Source organism: Heteronotia binoei, chromosome 5 (genome assembly GCF_032191835.1).
Source record: "Heteronotia binoei isolate CCM8104 ecotype False Entrance Well chromosome 5, APGP_CSIRO_Hbin_v1, whole genome shotgun sequence".
Lineage (NCBI taxonomy): Eukaryota > Metazoa > Chordata > Lepidosauria > Squamata > Gekkonidae > Heteronotia > Heteronotia binoei.
In genome coordinates this window covers 4,463,514-4,483,724 of record NC_083227.1, presented here as the reverse complement: position 1 = coordinate 4,483,724, position 20,211 = coordinate 4,463,514, and the positions used below count along the sequence as shown (strand labels likewise).

General features: G+C 47.9%; 2 protein-coding genes across 2 annotated transcripts in view; both read left to right on the top strand.

Moving 5' to 3' along the window:
- Positions 1 to 20,211, top strand: part of LOC132571576 (zinc finger protein 420-like) — an 895,908-nt gene that overhangs the window by 616,474 nt on the left and 259,223 nt on the right. The window lies entirely within an intron of this gene.
- The window catches only part of LOC132570893 (uncharacterized), an 87,075-nt gene continuing 82,807 nt past the window's right edge, over positions 15,944 to 20,211 (top strand). The window contains exon 1 of the mRNA XM_060237532.1: positions 15,944 to 17,894. Coding sequence (XP_060093515.1) covers positions 15,944 to 17,894 — 1,951 coding nt within the window. The remainder of the gene's footprint in view (positions 17,895 to 20,211) is intronic.

Here is a 20,211-nt window from a genome sequence, read left to right as displayed (position 1 = left end):
GCATGTAAATTAAATAAGCAGGGTGACAATATGCATCCTTGTCGAACCCCTTTTCCTATTCTAAACCAATCAGTTGCTCCACATCCCGTTCTGACAGTTGCTTCTCGGTCCTTATATAGGTTTCTCAGGAGACGTGTGAGGTGGGCTGGTGCCCCCATCTCTTTAAGGACTTGCCACACATCTGCATTGTTTTTTCCTTCTTCTTTTAGGGAAAAGGTTGTGTCCAATGTCAGCTTGGGGACCAACAAAGTTTTATTCTGAGTAGAAGCTTCGTTGTGGAAGCACACTTCTTCAGAGACAGGGAAAGAGAACTTCCTCAAGCCCCCTGCCATCTAGGTAGAAAGAGTGTGGGCGGAGGGTTAGTCGCCAGGCAGGGCTAGTTAGAGTCATGATGCAGAAGGAACTGGACCCTGACTGGGAGAGACCAGGCAAGCCTGATCTTGTCAGATCTCAGAAGCCGAGCAGGGTGGACTCTGGCAAGGGCTTGGATGGGAGATCTCCTTGGAATACCAGTAGTGGGGAAGCAGAGGCAGGCTTTATTTAGCTACCTCCCTGAATATCCTCCAGGCCTCTAGCAGGGGTCAGTCACCAGAGGTCGTCATGGCCTTCAGATGCACACACACGAAAATACAAAAGAAGAAGAAGATGCATCAGTCACTGGTCATAAGTACAGCTGAGACTGGACTAAAGCAGCTGGTAAAACCTAAACCAGGGGTGTCCAAACTGGCTTGAGCCACATGTGGCTCTTTCACGCATATTGTGCAGCTCTCAGAGGTCAAGGAGGACCATAATGCAGGCTTACTCTCAAGTAAGCTTACTTAGCACTGGGACCACAGTTGGCCTCTGAGCACTGAGACAGGCAGATATTTAACTGAGAGTGAAGGGGGGAATAAAGGGGAAATAGGCTTGCAAGCGCTTCTCCTCCACCACAGGTCACCTAGGGGCCTAGAGCGGGAAAGCCAGTGCAAGAGCTGAGAGATCCCCTGGAAGGTGGGATGGAAGTAAAGGGGGCAGTGCCGGGTTCCCCCCATAGTTTCATAGCTCTTGGAGGAGCTGCATTTACTAACCTAAGTTTTATGGCAAAGAGATACATAATGATGCAAACGGAGATGAGAGATTTATATGGTGCCCATTGTGGGGAGGTTTGGGTCCAACATCAAACCATCAGAGTCATATTAATTTGCTCTTGACCTGTTGCAGTAAAAAGGCCTTGAAGCATTTTTTCTTTCTGCTTGACCAAATGGGCAGGAAGTTCCTTTCCACTCACCCCCCCCCCCCCCCCAGTATGACACACACAGTCTGGGCCCCACACCAGCAGGCAGGAGGGGGAAGCATTGACACAGAGAAAAAATTGCAATTCACAGAAAATGGCCTTAGAAGAGTTGGAAGGGACCTCCAGGGTCATCTAGTCCAACCCCCGGCAGAAATACCTCCCTCTAAATTCACAGAATCTTCATTGTTGTCAGATGGCCATCTAGCCTCTGTTTAAAAACCTCTAAGGAAGGAGAGTCCACCACCTCCTGAGAAAGCCTGTTCCACTGAGGAACCGCTCTAACGGTCAGGAAGTTCTTCCTAATGGTGAGCTGGAAACTCTTGATTTAATTTCAACCCATTGATTCTGGTCCTACCTTCCGGGGCCACAGAAAACAATTCCACTCCATCCTCTATACGACAGCCCTTCAAGTCCTTGAAGATGATGATCCTATCACCTCTCAGCCGCCGCATCTCCAGGCGAAACATCCCCAGCTCCTTCAACCTTTTCTCATAGGACTTGGTCTCCAGACCCCTCACCATCTTCGTCGCCCTTCTCTGGATCCGTTCCAGCTTGTCTATATCTTTCTTAAAATGTGGTGCCCAAAACTGAACACAAGACTCCAGGTGAGGTCTTACCAGAGCAGAGTAAAGCGATACCATCACTTCACGTGATCTGGACACTACACTTCTGCTGATACAGCCCAAAATTGCATTTGCCTTTTTAGCCGCCCCATCACACTGTTGACTCATGTTCAGCATATGGTCCAGCATATCATCCACCTCACTGCTCCAAAGTGCCTAATAGAGAAAGGAAGGGAGCATCCTTCTCTTGAGTGTCTGAACAGATTACAGGAAGGACAGGTTCTCAGAGCCAAGCAAGCTGGAACAGTAAGCAAACAAATGGTGGCCAGTATAAATTGTTATATTACTGTCTATGCCAGTAAAAGTAAACATTCTTCAAAGCACATCCTCTACGCCAGGGGTGGGGAACCTCCGTCCCAAGGGCCGTATATGGCCCTCGAGGTCACTTGGTGTGGCCCTCGGGGATTGCTGGGCTGAACCGAGCCATGTGGCAGCTAGGGTTGCCAAGTCCAATTCAAGAAATATCTGGGGACTTTGGGGGTGGAGCCAGGAGCCTTTGGGGGTGGAGCCAGGAGCAAGGGTGTGACAAGCATAATTGAACTCCAAAGGGAGTTTTGGCCATTTCAAGGGACCACACACTTTTTAAATGCCTTCCTTCCATAGGATATAATGAAGGATAGCTGCACCTTCTTTGGGGGCTCATAGAATTGGATCCCCCGGTCCAATCTTTTTGAAACTTAGGGAGTATTTTGGGCACAGCCACTGGATGCTATACTGAAAATATGGTGCCTCTACCTCAAAAAACGGCCCTCAGAGCCCCAGATACCCACGGATCAATTCTTCATTATTTTCTAGGGGAATAAGTCTCCATAGGGAATCATGAGTACCCAGCAGACATTTCCTTCCCCTCCCCCTGCTTTCTGACGACCCTGAAGCGGGGGGAGGTCCTCCAAACCAGGGGATCCCCTGCCCCCACCTGGGGATTGGCAACCCTAGTGGCAGCCTCTCTGGGGCCTGGCTAGCCAGCCAGCCAGAATTGCTGCAGGGCCTGGAAAAGTTATTGTCACAGTTCACTTTCCACTTAATTATCCCAGATGCTGTGGCCTAATATGCTAATGAGTGTGACCTAATATGCTAATATTAGGGGATGTGGTCTAATATGCTACTGACTTCATGCTGGGCTTTTTCTACAAAAAAGCCCTGGACCTATGCATTTGCCTAGGGCGGCGGGCCATATGTGTGTGTGCGCGCGTGCCAGATTAGACTCTCCCCACATGACTTCAAATAGAAAAACAATTATTTGCATTAATTTTGCTGGCCTGAATCATTCTCCCTTGGCGGAGCACTGTTTTTTAAGTTGATAATTTTTTATGGCCTTCAAATGATGTTATAAATATCCATATGGTCCTTGGCAGAAAAAAGGTTCCCCACCCCTGACATAGAGCTAGAAGCAGTGCAAAGCAGAGAAAGTGCAAAGTGAAAGTAATTCCAGATAAATGGCAAGAATAAGCCTGTCCTTAGGCTAAAGTACACAATATCCTTCCCACAAGACCCCCCATTTTCCCTCCAGGATGCTCCAGGCTTCTATGGTTTCCTCCTCCCAAGGAACAAACCCCCTCCTTTTTCTACAGAAGGTCTCCCCCCCACCATTGATCCCATGTCAGGGAGTGCAGCCAATGATATTGCTCTTCCATGCATGTGTTTCCCCCATGAAAACGCATCTGTAAGACAGCCCTCTTCCGGCTGGCCTATAATTAACTGGCATTAGAAATTCTATAGAAGGCTCAGTGTAGTATTTTGATAGATCGCTGTTTACATGTTTTATTGTTTTAACTGTTGTAATTGATGTATTTTAAATTTAAAATTCTATGTTAAATTTTATATGTTGTGAGCCACCCTGAGCCGCTTCTGTGGGAAGGGCAGGATATGAATTGAAATAAACTGAAATCTATGGGAGGGGTGTATTCCTTGCAGCTCATCCTTGCCTGCCCACCCTCCACTGTCTGAGCTCTACTGGCCAATAAAGGGGGGGCTGCCCCTGGGGGAGGAGGGGGGAGTGTTTGCCTTCCGCCTTCTTGGCTGAGAGGGCCAAGGAAGCCCAGCCTAGTTTTTTGGGGAGAGGGATTTGGGTTTGGCCCCCTTTCGCTGGCAGTTCTTTGCATTTGGGCACTCCTGGGGTTACGCCCTTCGTAGGGCCCGGGCTAGAGACCAAGGGGGGCTGGGAAAGACAGAGGGTGGCCGGGGGGAGGATTGGGGGGGGGGCTGCTTTGAGATTTGTGCTTCAATTGGGACACAGTTGCCAACCTCCAGGGAAGTATATTTGCACAAACAGAACTTGGGCAATGTTACTATATTTAACATCTATTCAAATGGAGATATTAATAGCAAGTTTTGCACAAAACCAAATTCCCAAAGCTGAGTCCACTCATAGCAGTCTTCAGAACAGCGGATGTCATGCTATGGCTTTCATCGGTATGAAGTAGAATCCTTGTCAGGGCCAGTCCTGGGAGGGCTGCACCCCAGGCAGGCGTGCTTCCCACCACCCTCTCCATGATGCTGCACCCCATCACCTGCACAGTAAGGGAGAAGAGATGGAGGCGGGGAGGGCGGCAGGAAGGGGACAGGAGAGCAAGAAAGCCGGCCGAGAGACGGGAAGGCAGTGCGAGAGTGGGGAAGGCAGCGTGAGAGTGAGAAAGCTGGCATGAGAGCAGGGAAAGGGACAAGAGCAAGAAAGCCGGCCGAGAGCGCAGAAGGCAGTGCGAGAGTAGGGAAGGCAGCATGAGAGCCAGAAACCTGGCCGAGAGAGGGGAAGGCAGCATGAGAGCCAGAAACCTGGCCGAGAGGGGGGAAGGCAGCATGAGAGCCAGAAACCTGGCCGAGAGAGGGGAAGGCAGCATGAGAGCAGGGAAGGCAGTGCGAGAGTAGGGAAGGCAGCATGAGAGCCAGAAACCTGGCCGAGAGAGGGGAAGGCAGCATGAGAGCCAAAAACCTGGCCGAGAGAGGGGAAGGCAGCATGAGAGCCAGAAACCTGGCCGAGAGAGGGGAAGGCAGCATGAGAGCAGGGAAGGCAGTGCGAGAGTAGGGAAGGCAGCATGAGAGCCAGAAACCTGGCCGAGAGAGGGGAAGGCAGCATGAGAGCCAGAAACCTGGCCGAGAGAGGGGAAGGCAGCATGAGAGTGTGAAAGCTGGAGTGAAAGCAAGAAAGCTGGCGTGAGAGCAGGGAAGGCCTCTGTGAGTCACGGGGGAAGGGGCTCCCAATTCAGCACCCCCCTGGACCGGCGCCCTAGGCAAATGCCAAATTTGCCAAGTGGAAGGGCCGGCTCTGATCCTTGTTCCTTCTAGATGGTTTCTGATGTACATGAAAAATCCATTCATATGATATTCCTACAATATTCATAATCCCATAATATGGAAAAATTAAAAATTGGATCTACATGGATCCTTATCAATGCGTATGATTTTTACAATGAAATGAAATAAAACCAACACCATACGAACATAAGAGAAGCCATGCTGGATCAGGCCAATGGCCCATCAAGTCCAACACTGTGTCACACAGTGGCCAAAAAAACCAAGTGCCATCAGGAGGTCCACCGGTGGAGGTAGAAGCCCTCCCACAGTGCCTCCCCCCAAGCACCAAGAATACAGAGCATCACTGCCCCAAACAGAGAGTTCCAACAGTACGCTGTGGCTAATAGCCACTGATGGGCCTCTGCTCCAGATGCTTATCCAATCCCCTCTTGAAGCTGGCTATGCTTGTAGCTGCCACCACCTCCTGTGGCAGTGAATTCCACTATAGACCATGTCTTAGACTATAGGCAGCACCACAAAAATCGCTCCTCCATAGAGTTGTGGTGACACCATGCCGCAAAAACATGGTTCCAAAGCCTGGATCCTCATGAATTCGTTTGATTTTTTTTTACCAAAATGAAATAAAGCTGCCAGCCAGCACACTGTAGGGCTTGTGCTAGACCACAGGTGTCAAACTCATTCGTTACGAGGGCTGGATCCGACATAAAGGAGACCTGGCTGGGCTGGGCCATGCCAGGCTGGGCCATGCGTGCACCTATTTAAGATTAAGTGGCAGAGATATACATTTTATAAAGGATCCAGAAAACACGCTTAAAGATTATATGTTGTTCCTTCCTTCCTTCCTTCCTTCCTTCCTTCCTTCCTTCCTTCCTTCCTTCCTTCCTTCCTTCCTTCCTTCCTTCCTTCCTTCCTTCCTTCCTTCCTTCCTTCCTTCCTTCCTTCCTTCCTTCCTTCCCAGGGGACCAGAGAGGGTGGAATCTCAGCTAACAGAGAAGGAAGAGAGGCTTGGCTCAGTAGCTCTGCTGTGCGATTGAGAGAGCCTGGCAAAGCAAGCTCTTTCTCCCCTCCCCCTACCTCCCCAAGGAAGCTGCCATGGGATTCGTGCCTCAATTGGTACAGGATTGCCAACCTCCAGGGAGGGCCTGGAGATCTTCTGGAATACCAATGCTTGTCTCCAGAGACCACAGAGATCAGCCCCCCCCCCCCCCAGGAGAGGACAACTGCAGAGGGGGGGGGTGCTCTGTGGCATCAAAGCCCTATTGGTCCCACCAGGTTTTCTCTGGGGGGGGGGGGCAACAGAAACGCTCAATGGTCCATTTAAAGAAGACTCTCATATCATCACTAACCCCCCCTTCGCCCCCCCCATGAATTTTAGGACCTTGTTCTAGAAGGGGGAGGACTAAGGAGGGGGGACCCAGCTGCAGCCTCCTTTTCCTGACCTGCCTGAACAGCACCTGGGACACCCCGGGAGGAGCGCAACCCCCTGCAGCAGGGTTACTCCCGAGCAGCCCCACTGAGCAGCACAAGGCGTGGATGACGGCAGCAAGACGCGTTTCGCCTTCCTCTGCAGCACTGAAAGGGTTAAAACCGCGGAGCTGCTTGCTAGAGAGGCCGAGCAAGGGGGGGGCAGGAGAGGAAAGGCGCTTTTCCTGGGGGAGGGTTTTGCATTTGCAGAGCTAAGGAGGCCTGGATGGTGGGAGAAGCAGCAGCTGGAGAGAAACGCTTTGCAGCAGCCGGATCCCTGGAAAGTTTACTTGGAAGTAAGTCTTGGAGGAGGAAGGGGGGGGGGGTAAACTTTTAGGTTCTGGAGGGGGGGTGGGGAGGGAGGCGGGGATCATTGCAAGCCGGGGCTGTCCTGGGTGGACCACTTCCCTCCCCTGCACCATTTTCTCCCGGGGAACTGACCTCTGTACGTTGGAAGGAAAGGAAAGGTCCCCTGTGCAAGCACCACTCGTATTTGACTCTGGGGTGACGTTTTCAGGGCAGACTTTTGACGGGGTGGTCTGCCATTGCCTTCCCCAGTCATTTACACTCCCTCCCCCCCAAGCAAGCTGGGGACTCATTTGACCGACCTCGGAAGGATGGAAGGCTGAGTCAACCTCGAGCCGGCTACCTGAAAACCCAGCTTCCGCCGGGGATCGAACTCAGGTCGTAAGCAGAGCTTAGGACTGCAGTACTGCAGCTTTAACACTCTGCGCCACGTTGGAGGTGGGTTCTAATTCTGGGAGAACTTCAGGCCCCACCTGGAGGATACAAACCAAGAGATTCGGCCTGGGAACAGCTAAAGCTGCCATAATCAACTATTGTGAAGACATAACTCACAAATGTTGCTACATCCAAGTGGGCAGCTTTGTTGGTCTGAAGTACAAGAAGAAAACAGGAGTCCAGTGGCGCCTTTAAGACCTACTTAGCTTTATTCAGAACGTAAGCTTTTGTGTGCTCCAAGCACGCTTCATTGGACAAGGAATCCGGTACAGTGAGTAGAGCCACACGGAGCTCAGAGTGCAAAATGGTACAAATTTAAGATCCAATGAGGAGAATACAGACCAAAATATTGTTTCTTATGCTCATTTATCAATAAATCACATATCGTTCATGCATATATCCATTGCACAGTTCACAGCATAAAGTGCCCGAAATGTCTCTTAAAAGTGCAAGTGTCTTCTCAGCCTCTCTCAAGACAATGCAAAAAGTTCTTCTGCTGATCCAGTGTTCCTTGAATAAAGGGCTTGCAAAAAGTATCGTCAGTTTCACGTGTGGATTTCAGTGCAAAGTGGGGGCCTTCTGAGGATGGCCTGGATCAATCTCTCATGACTTACTTTGGAACTGTAGTAAACTTTCTTGCTTATTTATCCAAGGTAGTTGATTGATTATTGCCAGCTCTCTCCCCTGCAGCCATTTTCTCCCGGGGAACTGATCTCTGTCTGCTGGAGGTGGGTTCTAATTCTGGGAGAATTAACGGAAACAGCTAAAGCCACCATAATCAACTACTGTGAATACATAGCTAGCAATTTTACTGCAGATCCAAATATTATTTCTTACATTCAGTAAAGTCCACATCTCTCTCATGCATATGTCCCTTGCACAGTTCACAATAGAAAGTGCCCTAAACGTCCCTTATAGCGCAGGCGTCTTCTTGGCCTCTCTCGAGAGCAGGGGAAAAGCGCTTGGGCTGATCCTGTATTTCTTGAATAAGGAGCCTGCAAAAAGACTTCTCCGTTTCCTGTGTCGGTTGCAGTATAAAGGGGGAGCCTTGCGAGGATGGAGTGGATCAGTTTCTCAGGGATTTGTTTGGCACTGCAGGAAACTTCGTTGGTTATTTATTCAGGGTTGCTGGTTGGTAACTTTTTAGGCACCAGTTTTGCTCTGCTATGGAAGCGGAGTTTGTTGGGGAGCAGCGATAATCAGTGTGATTAAATGTAAGAAAAATTAAATATATGAAACTGGCATTCTCTTGCTGGTCATTTCCATTCTGCAAACCACAACCGAAGCAGGCCTTTTGGGGAGCGGGATGAGTAAGAAAGGGGTGTGGGCTGGGGGAAGGGAAGTCCAGCCTGCACTGGAACCCGCTGCAGCCCCATCCTAAGGCCCTGATGTGGGGCTAGTGTGGGGCTGCAGCTGCCAGTCAGTGCCCAAGGCCCCCCAGCACAGGAGAGGATCATTTTAAATGCCTCCCTTGCCAAGGTGGAGAGCCCTTAGCAACCCCATTGGTGCTCATTCAAACACCACCCACACCCACCAATCAGAGCATTAGGCAGCTCCCCTGGCAGGCAGAGAGGGGTGGAGCATGCTGATGTGGCCACGCCCCCAATAGATACAAGGCCTGGAGGAATAAAGGCCACACAAGAATCCACCCCTGTGAGGAACATGGCATGTAAACACATGGGAGGAACCGCGCCTGCTCCAAACGCATCGCCCTGCCCCATCCCTCTATGGCTCACTTGGCAGAGGCAGACGTGACACGATGCCAGATTCCCCCTCCTGCACTGGGGTTAGGGTGGGAGTAAGGGCATCCTTTTGCCAGGCGAGAGAGGCATAGACCCCCAGGCAGCACAACAGGGAGGAACACCAGAGCACAGTCCCAGGAGGGGTCGGTTCAGATGTTGTTAAGGGAGATGCCAACAAGACTATGAAGCCTGCCTTTGGGGGGCCCAGTAAGGAATCCCAGATGGGATCACATGTATGAATCATTCATACTGATTGGCTTCTCGCAATGGCAGGTATTTTGGCTGATCCTCCTCCCAACTACCATCTCCACCACTGAGATAATTAGTAGCCATGCAAAGGTCTTCAGAGTCTTGGCTTTATTCCAAATAGTCTGGACTCTGGAAAATGGCCCTTCTTTCAGGGTGAGCGGGAATATGGGGCCGGGAGAGAATTGCGATAATTCTCTGGATGAAGGACTGGTGCTTTATTTCATGCTTCTCTTGGGGAATGGAGGTTGTACTTATATGTGCATCTATGTGTCTGCAGGTTTGTGTGTGTGTGTATCTGCCTTTTGACACACTCCTGTCTGTCTCTCTCCATCCCATCAAGGAGAAGCCTCCCTTCATAGCCAAGTTAATAAAGGCAGCTTTTCAGAGACGGAGGTGACTCAAGAGAAGGGGAAGGAGATGGAAGAGCAGGACCCAGAAGGACCTGGAACTGGCAAGAGAGCAAGGAAGATTCCCCAGCCCATCCCACCTGGAAGTGGTGCTGAATTCTGGGAAAGAGCTGTGCCAGAGGTCCTGTCTGAAGACACCACGACCTCAGATGTACACTGCCAACACTTCCGGCAGTTCTGCTACCATGAGGCCGATGGGCCCCGAGAGCTTTGCAGCCAGCTCCATGGACTTTGCAGCCAGTGGCTGAAGCCGGAGAGGCACACCAAGAAGCAGATCCTGGACCTGGTGATCCTGGAGCAGTTCCTGACTCTCCTGCCCCAGGAAATGCAGGGTTGGGTCAGAGGATGTGGGCCGGAGACCAGTTCCCAGGCAGTGGCCCTGGCCGAAGGTTTCCTCCTGAGTCAGGCAGAGGAGAAGAGGCAGGCAGAACAGGTGAGGGGATTCTCTCCTGTATGTCTAATTCAAGCAACTAAATCTGACCTTATCTTAAAGTTTCCTTGCCAGATAATTGCCCAGAGCTTCTTCTGCTAGAGAATTTCTGACCCCTGCAGCTACCTCACCAGCTCTGCTGAGAGAAGGGTGCAGAATCTGGGAGTGGGGCAGGATCCCTTCCTTGGTCTCATTCCATTCCATCTCTTACCCCTCTCCCTGGCTGCTGTTTCAGATGCAGGGACCACCTTTGGAGATGGAAGCTGCAATCCCTGAGGCAGAAGGAGCTTCCTTCGAGCAGGGGCAGAGGGTGCAGGCTGTGGAGCGTGCCCAAGATGCCCTCTCCTGTGGTAAGGAGGAGGGTGTTTGGGTGTGATTGGGGCAACCCGTGAATGTGGTGGGTAGAGAGTTCAGGTTGGGGGGGGATACTTATTTCTACAGACAACACAGAGTTCATTGGTGGCACTCAATGTCCACAAACTGTGATGCCTCCAAAAGGAGATTAGACAAATTCCTGGAGGTCAGTGTCTCTCATTATATTAAAAAAAAAATCACATCTCACCTTCCTTCCATCAGAGTCTCAACTTGCCAAGGTGGGGGGGGGGGGGGGAAGGTAGATCAGCCTCAGCAGAGCTCTTCAGCCTGGTGAATAAAGGGAAACTTCTGGGGCAGCCAAACTCTGAAAACTTGTCCCTGGGGGCAAATACCAATGGGGAACTGTGGTTTCTGTGCTTGTGCTTGAAGGGTCACCTGGGGGGCTGCTGTGGGCAGCAGGGGGTGGAGGAGGGATGGCAGGTGATGGCCCAGCACTGCCAGGAACTTTGGGGAGGGTCTTGGGGTGGGACTTGGGACAGATGTGATATCTTGTTGAAGTTGCATCTGGCTGAAAATCTGGTTGTGAACGTAGCATGCCCAGAGACACTCTGAAAACTCATTCTTATTTCCTTCAACTCTCCAGAACTTCTTGATTCGCATCTGGTACATTGTGACAGTGAAGTTTCATGCTGTGGCATTTCCACCAACCCCTTTCCCTCTCCATAGAGCAGAGGTGGCCAGTGGTAGATCTCCAGATGTTTTTTGCCTACAACTCCCATCAGGCCCAGCCAGCATGGCCAATAGCTGGGGCTGATGAGAATTGTAGGAAAAAACATCTGGAGAGCTACCGTTGGCCACCCCTGCCACAGAGGAAACCCAAGTCTCACAGAATTCTGAAAAATGTGGTGCCCAAAACTGAACACAATACTCCAGGTGAGGTCTTACCAGAGTAGAGTAAAGCGATACCATCACTTCACGTGATCTGGACACGATACTTCTGCTGATACAGCCCAAAATTACATTTGCCTTTTTAGCCGCCGCATCACACTGTTGACTCATGTTCAGCATATGGTCCAGCATATCATCCCCCTCACTGCTCCAAAGTGCCTAATAGAGAAAGGAAGGGAGCATCCTTCTCTTGAGTGTCTGAACAGATTACAGGAAGGACAGGTTATCAGAGCCAAGCAAGCTGGAAGAGTAAGCAAACAAATGGTGGCCAGCATAAATTGTTTCATTACACTCTATACCGGTAAAACTAAGCATTCTTCAAAGCACATCCTCTACGCCAAGGGTGGGGAACCTCCGTCCCAAGGGCCGTATACGGCCCTCACTTGGTGTGGCCCTCGGGGATTGCTGGGCCAAACCAAGCCATGTGGCAGCCACTCTCGGGCCTGGCTTGCCGGCCAGAATTGCTGCAGGGCCTGGAAAAGTTATTGTCACAGTTCAGTTTGCACTTGATTATTCCAGAGGGTGTGGCCTAATATGCTAATGAGTGTGTGACCTAATATGCTAGTATTAGGGCATGTGGTCTAATATGCTACTGAGTTCCTGCTGGGCTTTTTCTACAAAAAAGCCCTGTACCTATGGATTTGCCTAGGGCGGCAGGCCAGGTGTGTGTGTGTCTGAGTGCCAGATTAGGCTCTCCCCAAATGACTTCAAATAGAAAAACAATTATTTGCATTAATTTTGCTGGCCTGAATCATTCTCCCTCGGTGGAGCACAGTTTTTTAAGTTGATAATTTTTTATGGCCCACGAAGGATGTTATAAATATCCATATGGCCCTTGTCAGAAAAAAGGTTCCCCAGGTTTTGTTTTTTTAAGACATGTTTATAATGTTTGTTCATGTCTTGCGCCTCTCAAACTTCTGACATATAACTTATTTGGCCCTTATCTTTAGCAAGTTTGGCCACCTTTGACCTAAGCAGTTAAAGTAGCAGTTCCACACAACAACAGAATAGTAAAAAGACTCTTGAGTTGTGCCTATGAAACAACGGAACAGAGATTATTTTTCCATCTGTGAAAATGAAATGCACAATTATTGCAAAGGAAACAAACACTCAGGCAGGCACATAAGAATGTAAAAATTAAAAAAAAGGGTGGGGGGTTTGAATAAGCCTGTCCTTAGGCCAAAGCCACAATATCCTCCCCACAAGACCCCCCATTTTCCCTCCAGGATGCTCCAGGCTTCTATGGTCTCCTCCTCCCAAGGGACAAACCCCCTCCTCTTTCTACAGAAGGTCTCCCCCACCAGCAATCCCATGTCAGAGAGTGCAGCCAATGCCGTTGCTCATCCATACATATTCCGCCCCGCCCCCCGCAAATGCATCTATGGAAGGGGTATATTTATTTCTTTGTTTGTTTGAGTTTTAGCCCGCACTTCCCGTAGAACAGGCTCAGGGTGGGTTACATCATAAAAACAATCAACAATGAAAAAAAAACATTTAAAATATATAAAATCTAAAATTACAACGTAACAGTAGAGACTAAAATGGGAAATTCTGCCTCACAGACATGGCCTTTCCACCAACCCCTTTCCCTCTCCATAGAACAGGGGTGGCCAAACGGTAGCTCTCCAGATGTTTTTTGCCTACAACTCCCATCAGCCCCAGCCAGCATGCCAATAGCTGGGGCTGATGGGAGTTGTAGGCTAAAAACATCTGGAGAGCTACCGTTGTCCACCCCTGCCACAGAGGAAACCCAAGTCTCACAGAAGTCTGAAATATTCTCGCAGCATTTATAATCCCTGAGGCTCATAGGTCCCTGGTGCTTCTCTTCTGCCTCTCCCAGAATGTAATAAAAAGGGTAAGGTTTCATAACCCCAGAAAGGAGGTGTGTGAAGCAGGGAACAAATAGGCCAGCACCCTTCCTTCCTCCCTTGTCTCAGGAACAGGCAGTGAAGAGATGCTGTTGAGCCTTCGTCTTTTCAGAAGGGTGGAGATGGCTGCTGAACCTGCAATCCAGGTAGGAGAGATTGTGGGTGGGGGGCACAGCCCGAGTCCCTCCTATTTTCTCAGAGCAGTTTTTGCTCCTTCTGTTTCTACAAGGAGTCTGTGTGAGAGATCCCTTGAATACTGTTCCATTTACCCATCCTAAGCCTTCCTTTCCATATCTTACCAGACGAATCCCTTCCAGTGTGCAATCTCTGCCTGGCGTGATCTCTGAAGAGGAGGGCATCTTCTTGTTCTTCCAGGGTCCCTTTTCCTTGGAGGAGGTGTCCGTCTCTTTCACGGAGGCAGAGTGGGCCCTGTTGAATCCAGGCCAAAGAGCTCTGTACAGGGAAGTCATGCTGGAGAACTATGAGAATGTGGCCTCTCTGGGTAAGGATCTTTCATGGGTGCCATTCCATTGTGATGAGGAATGAATCCAAATACTGAATAGCACTGCATCATTCTGAGGCACGTCCTACCACTAGGGGAGGGGCTGTGGCTCCCTGGCAGAGGATCTGTGTGGAATGAAAAGATCTCCAGTTCAACCGGCAGCATCTCTAGAGAAAAGGATCAGGTAGGAGGTGAAATGAAAGACTCTGCCTGGACCCTGGAGAGCCGATGCTGGACTGAGCAGATGATACTCCAAGGGATCAAGGGTCTGATTCAGGATAAGGAAACTTCACGTATTCATAGAATTGGAACTGACCTCTGGGGTCATCTGGGGGAGGGGGCAGAGATGCCCATATGCAGTATGTAGCGATGCAGGTGAAAGAACTGCCAACAGCATCCTTAAATTCTATCATGCAAAGTGGCTCTTGATGTTCCAGCCACCCAAAAGGTATTTCAAGTGAAGGCAGTTGCAGAAGGGCTCTGTGGCGCTCTGATCGGCCCTTCCTCTTCCAGCTCTGCTGCTCTTCAGAGGGTTCAGACCAAATTCCTTAGAGCGAACCTGCAGGTCCCCAGATGTGTCCCGAATGCTGACATGACTAGAAACTGGCACTTTGACAATGGAAGCCAAAATGGCTTCACTCCATAACTGGCTGGAAAGGGACTTTCAGCCTGAGGGACTAGTCCGGGCTGGCCAAAACGTGGCTCTTTCACACAGATCGTGTGGCTCCCAAAGCTCCCACTGCCCTGTCGACCAGCTTGGAGGAGGCAGTTCTCTTTAAATCACTTTTCCAAGCAAAGCCAGCTGGGAGCTTGGAGAATGCAGTAAAAGTTGATTTCTTTTCACCTCTCTCTCCCTCCTCCCTCCCCATCTATTTTCCTCCCTCCCTTCCTTTCTCCCTTCCTGCCACACTTCCTCCCTCCTTCCTTCCTTCCTTCCTTCCTTCCTTCCTTCCTTCCTTCCTTCCTTCCTTCCTTCCTTCCTTCCTTCCTCCCTCCCTCCCTCCCTCCCCCCTTCTTTCCTTCCTTCCACCCTCCCTCCATTCCTTATTTATTTATTTCTCAAATTTATATCCCGCCCTCCCTGCCGAAGCAGGCTCAGAGCGGCTTCCTTCCCTCCCTCCCTTCCTTTCTTCCCTTCCTCCCTCCTTCACTTCCTCTTTTCCTTTCTCCTCTCCTTCCTTCTTTCCTCCCTCCGTCCCTCCCTCACTCCCTCTGTCCATCACTCCCTCCCTTCGTTCCTCCCTTCCTTCTTCCTTTCAATGCTGACTCCCTCGCTTCCTCCCTCCCTTCTTTGTTTTCCACCCTCCCTCCCTTCCCTCCCTCCCTCCCTCCTTTCCTTCCTTCCTTCCTTCCTTCCTTCCTTCCTTCCTTCCTTCCTTCCTTCCTTCCTTCCTTCCTTCCTTCCTTCCTTCCTTCCTTCCTTCCTTCCTTCCTTCCTTCCTTCCTTCCTTCCTTCCTCCCTCTCTTCCACCCTCTCTCCTTTACTCCCTCCCTTCCTTCCTTCCCTCCACCATTCCTCCCTCCCTTCCACCATCCCTCCCTTTCTTCCACCCTCCCTCCTTTCCTTCCTTCATTCCACCCTCCCTTCATCCCATCCTTCCTCCCTCCCTCGAACACACCTTGATGTAAAGAAAAACCAGAAAAGCCTTCACAGTGGCTAGATGTGAGGCTCTCCCCTCTGTGGTGCTTGAGGGCAGATTCAGAAGAGATCCAAATTCAGAAGAGAGACTTTGTGAATGTGAGTCTGGGGAGACAGGAAATATTGAGCATCTGATGCTGAGAAGTTAGTGGTATCATGAGGTTTGAGTTAGATTAATTCAGCCTCTTATAAAAGAGATGTCTGGGCAGATAGATGGGAGGGGGACGTATTTTTAAATATTAATTATTTTGGGGGAAACATGGATGTGTGGTTCCGATCAGCCAAACTTTCCTCCTATAGTCATATAGATGCTGCTAGATCTTACTCCCTTTCCAAGTGCTAACAGTTTCTCTCTATTCCAGCAGAAGATGAGCAGAGGAATGTGGAGGGTGAGGAACTTTATCAGAAAATGCCACATAGAGTTAAAAATGAAAACTTGAACAAAATTGTCAGGAATCGAAGCAAACCTAAGAGAAAGAAAGGTGGTGGTATGGTTGAGAAGCATTATGGAAAAAAGCAGAATGTACATTTTCCAAAGCACAGAATAGTGAAGGTAAGGAAATCCATTCAGTGTGGAAAGTATTTCAGAAATACATCACAGCTCCTTGTTCACCAAACAATACAGAGAGAGGAGAAACCTTCTGAATTCTCAGAAATGAGTAATAAATTCAGTCAGAGTAGAATCTTTCAGCTGCACCAAAAAACCCACAGAGACGAGAGAACTTTTACATGCCCAGAGAGTGGAAAGAGATTAATTAAGAGTGGCAGTCTTCAACGTCATCATACAACCCACACACGGGAGGAACCTTTTGAATGCTCAGAGTGTGGAAAGAGATTCAGTGAGAGTGGCCATCTTCAACTTCATCAGAGAACCCACACAGGGGAGAAACCTTTTGAATGCTCAAAGTGTGGAAAGAGATTCAGTGAGAGTGGCCATCTTCAATGTCATCAGAGAACCCACACAGGGGAGAAACCTTTTGAATGCTCAGAGTGTGGAAAGAGATTCAGTGAGAGTGGCACTCTTCAACATCATCAGAGAACCCACACAGGGGAGAAACCTTTTGAATGCTCAGAGTTTGGAAAAAGATTCAGTCGGAGTGGCAGTCTTCAGCTTCATCAGAGAACCCACACAGGGGAGAATCCTTTTGAATGCTCAGAGTGTGGAAAGAAATTCAGTGAGAGTGGCACTCTTCAACATCATCACAGAACCCAAACAGGGGAGAAACCTTTTGAATGCACAGAGTGTGGAAAGAGATTCAGTCGGAGTGGCCATCTTCAATGTCATCAGAGAACCCACACAGAGGAGAAACCTTTTGAATGCTCAGAGTGTGAAAAGAGATTCAGTCGGAGTGGCAGTCTTCAACGTCATCAGAGAACCCACACAGGAGAGAAACCTTTTGAATGCTTAGAGTGTGGAAACAGATTCAGTCAGAGTGGCAGTCTTCAATATCATCGTAGAACTCACACAGGGGAGAAATCTTTTGAATGCCCAGAGTGTGGAAAGAGATTCAGTCGGAGCGGCAGTCTTCAACTTCATCAGAGAACCCACACAGGGGAAAAAACTTTCAAATGCTCAGTATGTGCGAAGAGATTCATTCAGAGTAGCGATCTTAAAAGGCATCAGAGAACTCACACAGGGGAGAAACCTTTTGAATGCTCTGTGTGTCGGAAGAAATTCAGTGAGAGTGGCACTCTTCAACATCATCAGAGAACCCATACAGGGGAGAAACCTTTTGAATGCTCAGAGTGTGGAAAGAGATTCAGTCAGAGTGGCCATCTTCAACGTCATCAGAGAACCCACACAGGGGAGGAACCTTTTGAATGCTCAGAGTGTGGAAAGAGATTCAGTCGGAGTGGCAGTCTTCAACGTCATCAGAGAACCCACACAGGGGAGAAACCTTTTGAATGCTCAGAGTGTGGAAAGAGATTCGGTACAAGTGGAAATCTTGAATATCATCGTAGAACTCACACAGGGGAAGAACCTTTTGAATGCTCAGAGTGTGGAAAGAGATTCAGTCGGAGTGGCAGTCTTCAGCGTCATCAGAGAACCCACACAGGGGAGAAACCTTTTGAATGCTCAGAGTGTGGAAAGAGATTCGGTACAAGCGGCAATCTTCAATATCATCGTAGAACTCACACAGGGGAAGAACCTTTTGAATGCTCAGAGTGTGGAAAGAGATTCAGTCGGAGTGGCAGTCTTCAACGTCATCAGAGAACCCACACAGGGGAGAAACCTTTTGAATGCTCAGAGTGTGGAAAGAGATTCGGTACAAGTGGAAATCTTCAATATCATCGTAGAACTCACACAGGGGAAGAATCTTTTGAATGCTCAGAGTGTGGAAAGAGATTCAGTCGGAGTGGCAGTCTTCAACGTCATCAGAGAACCCACACAGGGGAGAAACCTTTTGAATGCTCAGAGTGTGGAAAGAGATTCGGTACAAGTGGCAATCTTCAATATCATCGTAGAACTCACACAGGGGAAGAACCTTTTGAATGCTCAGAGTGTGGAAAGAGATTCAGTCGGAGTGACAGTCTTCAACGTCATCAGAGAACCCACACAGGGGAGAAACCTTTTGAATGCCCAGAGTGTGGAAAGAGATTCAGTCGGAGCAGCAGTCTTCAACTTCATCAGAGAACCCACACGGGAGAAACCATTTGAATGCTCAGAGTGTGGAAAGAGATTTAGTAGAAGTGTTGATGTTCAGCTTCATTACAGAACTCACACAGGGGAGAAACCTTTTGAATGGTCATAGTGTGGAAAGAGATTCAGTCCTTCTATTTTTTCATCTTTTTGAATTTGTTGTAACAGAATTTCAAGAGTCATTATAAACAACAATGGTGATAGCGGGCATCCTTGCCTTGTTCCTTTGCTCACTTTCAATTCTTTGGTAAGGTCTGCGTTTATACACAATTTTGCATGCTGATCTGTATATATTGCTCTTGTCATTTTTATAAATTGTTCCCCTAAATTAATTTTTTCCATTACCGCAAACATAAAGTCCCAATTTAAGTTGTCAAAGGCTTTCTCTGCGTCAACAAAAAATAAGGCCACTTCTTTTTCCGGGTGCTTTTCATAGTATTCCACGACATTAATAACAGCTCTTACATTGTCCCTTATTTGTCTTTTTGGAAGAAATCCCGCTTGGTCTTTGTTTATAAAGTTGGTCAGGTATTGTTTCAGTCGCTCTGCTAAGATTCTTGTATAGATCTTATAGTCATTATTCAACAATGAGATTGGTCTATAATTTTTTACGTTTGTGCTATCTTTATCTTCCTTAGGAATCAAAGAGATTACAGCTTCCCTCCAGGTCTTTGGGATTTTCCCTTCTTCTCTTATCGTGTTTAACAACTTCAACAGTTTGGGTGTTAATTCATCCTTAAGAGATTTGTAAAATTTTGATGTAAATCCATCTGGCCCTGGAGCTTTACCCTCTTGCATTGCTTTTATTGCTGCTTCTATTTCAATTTTCTCTATTGGGTCATTTAATATCTTTTTCATATATTCCGTCAAAGGTGCCACCTGAATGTTTCGTAGATACTCTTCCACTTTTTCTTTACTTACGTTCACACCCTTGAATAAATTTGCATAGTATTTAAAGAATTCTCTTTTAATTCCTTCTTGGTCCACTACTGTTTTCCCATTTGCCATGATTTTATTTATAGTCTTATTTTCTTTCTTCTTTTTTAATTGCCAGGCCAGGTATTTACCAGGTTTGTTTGCACTTTCAAACGATTTCTGTTTCAAATTTTTTAAATTCCATTCTAGTTCTTTATTCAGCAAATGTTTAACTTGGGATTGTAATATCGTAATTTCTTTTATTAATTTTTTCTTCCCTGGTCTTTTTTTTAAGTCCTTTTCTTTTTTATTTATTTCATTTTGCAGTGCTGACAGCCTTTCTTCTCTTGCTCTTTTGTCTTTATTATTCAATGTAATTAATATACCCCTCATTACTGCTTTATAAGTGTCCCATACTGTTTGATACTCCACATCATCCGTTTCATTTATTTGGAAGAATGCTGCGGTCTCCTTTTCTAAGAATGACACAGTGTCTTTATTTTGTAGTAAATCCTCATTAATTCTCCATCTTCTTGATTTTTTTTGCAATTTTGTGGACCAGCATATTGGATTATGGTCCGCCCAAACCTTTGGAAGAATCTCAATTTTTTTTGTTATGAGGCCCAAGCCTTGGGAACCCCACAACATGTCAATTCTGGAAAAAGAATTATGCCTTGCTGAGAAAAATGTATAGTCTCTTACCTCAGGGTTGAACTTTCTCCAAATGTCTTCTAGATTTTCCTGTTTAACCAACTCAAAGAAAGAATTGGGCAGTTTCCCTTCTTTATCATTCTTCTTTGGACTTGATCTGTCAAGGTTATTTTGTATTGTCCCATTAAAATCGCCCATCATCAATACCTGGTCATAGGTCTCTTCGTCCATTTGTCGATTTATGTCTTTAAAGAATTTATCTTTCGCTCCATTGGGTGCATAAAGTCCTAGTAGTAACGTTTTTTTCGCCTCTATCGTCACCTCAACAGCAATATATCTTCCTTCTTTATCTTTAAAGATTAATTTTGGGTCAAGTTGTTCTTTAATGTAAAAAACCACCCCTCTTTTCTTTTGCTCTGCTAGTGAAAAAAATTCCAACCCCAAATTTCTATTCCACAAAAATTTACTGTCCTTGCGTTGTATATGAACTTCCTGTAAACAAATTATATTACATTTTTGCTTTTTAATCCAATGAAATGTTCTCCTTCTTT